The 5,000-nt window shown below is 45.5% G+C and overlaps 1 protein-coding gene across 9 annotated transcripts in view; it reads left to right on the forward strand.

Moving 5' to 3' along the window:
* LOC123514084 (transient-receptor-potential-like protein) overlaps positions 1-5,000 on the forward strand; it is a 180,884-nt gene that overhangs the window by 161,451 nt on the left and 14,433 nt on the right. For 6 of the 9 annotated variants that reach the window (XM_045271704.1, XM_045271701.1, XM_045271702.1 and 3 more), the window contains 2 exons: positions 513-666; positions 1,872-1,916. In XM_045271704.1, coding sequence (XP_045127639.1) covers positions 513-666; positions 1,872-1,916 — 199 coding nt within the window. The remainder of the gene's footprint in view (positions 1-512; positions 667-1,871; positions 1,917-5,000) is intronic. The other 3 variants (XM_045271705.1, XM_045271707.1, XM_045271699.1) reach the window with 1 other exon arrangement.

Consider the following 5,000-nt stretch of genomic DNA (forward strand, 5'->3'; position numbering starts at 1 on the left):
TTCTCTTACTGAATTGACATTTTGCACTACATGGGGAAAAAATCCTATCTTGCGGTTGTAGAGTCTCGAAATGTTGGATTAGTATAGAATCTAGTTAATAAACACATATGCAATCAAAATTTAGAAGAGAGAGAGAGAGAGAGAGAGAGAGAGAGAGAGAGAGAGAGAGAGAGAGAGAGAGAGAGACCAATATAATTACGCTTTACACGACAAATTCTTCTTTCTCCGTCTGTCTGTCTGTCTCTATCTCTCATTCACTCTCTTATTTCATCCATCCCCCATATCCAGTACTTCACCCTTGCATTCCTTCCTCTCGTACAGTCACACTCGCTCCACACAGACGTAGAACTACCCATCGTCCACGTTATCACCCTCTCATACCTACGCACATGGAGTTATCAATCTTCTCACACATAATCAGAGAAATAGACCTAATGCATGTACCCTTCACCAGTTTCTCAGCTTTTTATCTACCACTGTTCCGAATTCCGCCATCCCTTCCCTCCTTCTAGACATCGCCAAGTTCCTGTTCATCTTCTTCCTGGTCTTGACAAGTTTCGCCTGCGGCCTAAACCAGCTCTATTGGTACTACGACTCCCCCGCCGCCACCTGCAACACCACCTCGGGGGACTACGCCTGCCACACGGGGTCAGACGCCTTCAACACGTGAGTAACTAACCTCTTGACGAAGGGGTGAAGAAGAGGGAGGGGCTATCACTGAAGGAGGAGGAGGGAGAAAAGAAAGAAGAGAACGAAAACGATGCGAAGCGATGATCCCAATGATGAATGTGTTAGTTACTAGTTGGAATACCAATCAATGTTCTTGGTTCTCGTTATGTGTGTGTGTGTGTGTGTGTGTGTGTGTGTGTGTGTGTGTGTGTGTGTGTGTGTGTGTGTGTGTGTGTTTATACAGAATACATTAAGTGGACAATGTTCTATTCGCACTTATTTTGCGGCGTTGTTTAGCCGTGATGTGAAATTCAAGTACGGCCTGGCAACAGATGGCGGGATGTATAGATGTGAATGTCTGTTGGTGAAATTATGCCTCACTGTCATAATTTGTACCAGGGTTTGGAGCTTTACAATATCCCGTGACGAGACGAGTGACAACAATGGGCCAATACCGATTACCGTTAAACATTACAAGCTGATACTATGGTTATAATAAATGACAAATAAAATAATAGGCTACGTGTCACCACGCACTGTCGGCCTTGACAGGCAGGGATAAGGAGCAAAAGACATGAGTGAAATCCTTAATAAGATTGAGCCAATCAGTAAATCAACTGATTATTGGTCAGTCACCTGAAGATCCCGGCGAGACTGACTTGTATCTGTACCCAGGCCGCACTTGTCTTTCACGCTACACACTAAACAACGCCTCAAAATGCTTATGTGTACAGAACATTCTTCATTTACAATAACCTGTACTTTCACCTACGGCAAAATCCATAGAAACTAATGTTACACCCTGTATAATCTCTCTCTCTCTCTCTCTCTCTCTCTCTCTCTCTCTCTCTCTCTCTCTCTCACACACACACAAAAAAAAAAAAAAACAGTGAAAATGAGGAAAAAGAATGTTGAAAAAGAGAAAAACGGAAAAGAGAGAGAACATGCATGGATGAAAATTTACGGGTGGCGGTATGGCAGTGGGAGGAGGAGAAGGAGGAGGAGGAGGAGGAGGAGGAGGAGGAGGAGGAGGAGGAGGAGGAGGAGGAGGAGGAGGAGGAGGAGGAGGGAGTGAATGTGGAGGTGGAGGTGGTGGTGGTGGGTGAGAGGCTGCTGACCCCATAGGATATTCACCTAACAGTGTAGGTCAGTTGAAGGTGACGCCTCCCACGTGTAGTGACTTCCCATGTTTCCTCCCACAGCGGCGCGGGGGAGAGCACGGGGGAGTACAGGGGCGGCTTCCAGACGTGAGTGATGAAGCGTCATTGTGTCCATTCCCTCACGTACAGTTTTCTTTCTCCTAGTTACGTACACAGGGCACTCTAGAGAAGGCATCACCTTCACTACAACTCCCACTACTCCCAACTTTTTCCCACCACTACCACCATCACCACCACTACTACTGCTGCTACTACTAATACTGTATCTACTTCTCTTCTCTCCTTTCTCACCACCACCACATCACAGCCATTATCATTATATACAGTCACTACAAGTTGTATAAGTAGCTCACTACCCACTTCCCCCGTGCACCACTGCTGTAACAATGAATCCTTAAATGTGTATATCTTAGAGAACACACACACACACACACACACACACACACACACACACACACACACACACACACACACACACACACACACACACACACACACGAACATGCTGCTACACCTTTCCCTCAACTTTAAGAATTCACTGACCTGTGTGTGTAGTCCAGTGGCACTTCCTCAACCACCCGTCTTGCCATGCCTCCCACGTTTCCTTTCCTCAATCCTCCGACCCTTTAAGATTCTGGCATAACCGAATCCTTGATCTGTGGACACCTCCCGGCCAGCACCTGTAGCTCGGTGGCAGCAGCGCTCATCTCCGCCTCCCTGGTATTCGAGACTTCACATGAGGGACAGAGAATCAACTCACACGACCAGTCAACTTAACTCAATTTTACTTCTTTCTCCATTTATAGAACAGGACGAGTGAGGGATTTAGTAATTCTAGGATAGCTAATCTCAGAAAAAGTCGATTTACTTGTCAAATAACATCGATTAAGCAGTTCTGGCAGTTAATAATCCAAAAACTATCTATTAATCTTTTTTTTTTCCTAATTCATCAGCCATCTGTTAACACTTTACAATATATACCGAGGTTCAAGCAGGTTGCGCAATGCTTTTTTATTCCCCAGCCGTTTTCCTCGTAAGTTTTCATGCCTTAAAGGGAAGATAAAAACAGAGAACATCCTACGATTGCAGTGCCATTACTCAAATCCAGTAGAACCTTTTTTCCTAAGCATTTCCGTTATGCTGTAATTTGTCTCTCTCTCTCTCTCTCTCTCTCTCTCTCTCTCTCTCTCTCTCTCGGGAATGACGCTGTGCATTTCCCTTTGGTTTAGCCGTGGCCACAGCGTCACGAGTCACACCTCCACTCAACTTCCAGAAATCCTCACTTTCCGCGGCCCTTGTGTTGTTTGTCCCCGCAACCCTTGACGCGGGATATGAATTTCTTGCCCCGTCGAGCCTCGGCCCTCCTGTCAGGCCTCTAAAGGGATGTGGGCCTTCAGGGAGGCGGAGGAGCTTTATACTTCACGATGATGAGAAATTATGACGACGGCATGGTGTGTGTGTGTGTGTGTGTGTGTGTGTGTGTGTGTGTGTGTGTGTGTGTGTGTGTGTGTGTGTGTGTGTGTGTGTGTGTGTGTGCGCCATAGAGCAAAACTTGGTAAATTCTCGATTCGTTTCCACTTCCTTCTTTGTTTTTTACGGTGTGTATGTGACAAGGAAAACAATCCCTTCTTTTAGGTCCAATCTGCATGCTGCGTGTCCTGAACAGCCTTCATTTTACTTTACCGATTTACTCTTTTGTCCCAACCTGTCGATACACGAACGTTTTGTTGCACTCACTTCATTACTTAACATTCCCCCAACGACTCCTTCCTCTTCACAAACTACGCATTCTCCCCCTCTCTCTCTCTCTCTCTCTCTCTCTCTCTGGAAACACTGCACTCCCATTTCCATCACTTTATCTCAACTTCCTCCTCCTGCTCTTCCACTACTACCACTACCACCACCACCACCTCCTCCTCCCGTCCTCCCGTGCCTCTAGGATCGACCAGTCATACACGTCGCTGCTGTGGTCGATGTTCGGAGTGATCCCCCTCAGGCAGCTGTCGGCCCAGAGTGACCACGTCTTCACGGACTTCATCGGCCACGCGCTGCTGGGAGCCTACCTCATCATGGCCATCACAGTCATGGTCAACATGCTCATAGCTATGATGAGTCGTTCTTTTCAGATCGTCGAGGTAAATTTAGGAATGCCACGTATACTGCTACCTACGTACACTACCACTACTACATAATAGAACCCGCCCGCCGCATCTCTATTCATGGTCGTTCGTCTCTCTCTCAGGCATCGTCTAATATTGTGATTCTTGTCCTTCATGTTCTTGTTATTTTTTCTAATACTTTGACTGATTGATTGTCTGACTGATTGATCGCATTGTTATTGTTGTCCCTTACTTGTACATTATCGATATGTATATTTTTGTCATATATATATATATATATATATATATATATATATATATATATATATATATATATATATATATATATATATATATATATGTGTGTGTGTGTGTGTGTGTGTGTGTGTGTGTGTGTGTGTGTGTGTGATGGACAGGGAAGGCACAGTCCTTGACTAGTTTCTGAATGGTGGTGGAGTGTCAGCCAACCACCTCTCCCTCTTTCTAAAGGAGTCCAAAGTTGTGAACTCGTCAGGAAAACATGATTTGAACTCTTGTGTGTCTTCCTCATCCAGAGAGAGAGATAGATAGATAGATAGATAGATAGAGAGAGAGAGAGAGAGAGAGAGAGAGAGAGAGAGTGTGTGTGTGTGTGTGTGTGTGTGTGTGTGTGTGTGTGTGTGTGTGTGTGTGTGTGTGTGTGTGTGTGTGTGTGTGCTCGCGCGCGTGCACTGCACGGGGGAGGCATGAAGTGGCCCCGGATGTTGGTTGATGCTCATTTGTTCCCCTGCGGCGGTAAGAATGACGCGTGCTTGTTATCTCATGCTACTTTGTCACGTCACACTCTGCAAGACACATCCCGGCATTTCTTCATGGTAATAACTCTTAAACTAAGAACTGAATGTAAATCTACCCGAATACACGGGCCATATTCTCAAACACGTTATCTCGAGTACTTTTAGCAGGTTCTAGTGGCTTTGAAGGGCGTTTTCATGACTGTTGTTATACGAGGGTCCTGAAAAAAAAAATAATCATGAGAGCCTGACTAATATCTTATGTAGCCTTTGAAAATGGTCCCAGTGAGAGATGTGTT

This window comes from Portunus trituberculatus, chromosome 37, assembly GCF_017591435.1.
Source record: "Portunus trituberculatus isolate SZX2019 chromosome 37, ASM1759143v1, whole genome shotgun sequence".
NCBI lineage: Eukaryota > Metazoa > Arthropoda > Malacostraca > Decapoda > Portunidae > Portunus > Portunus trituberculatus.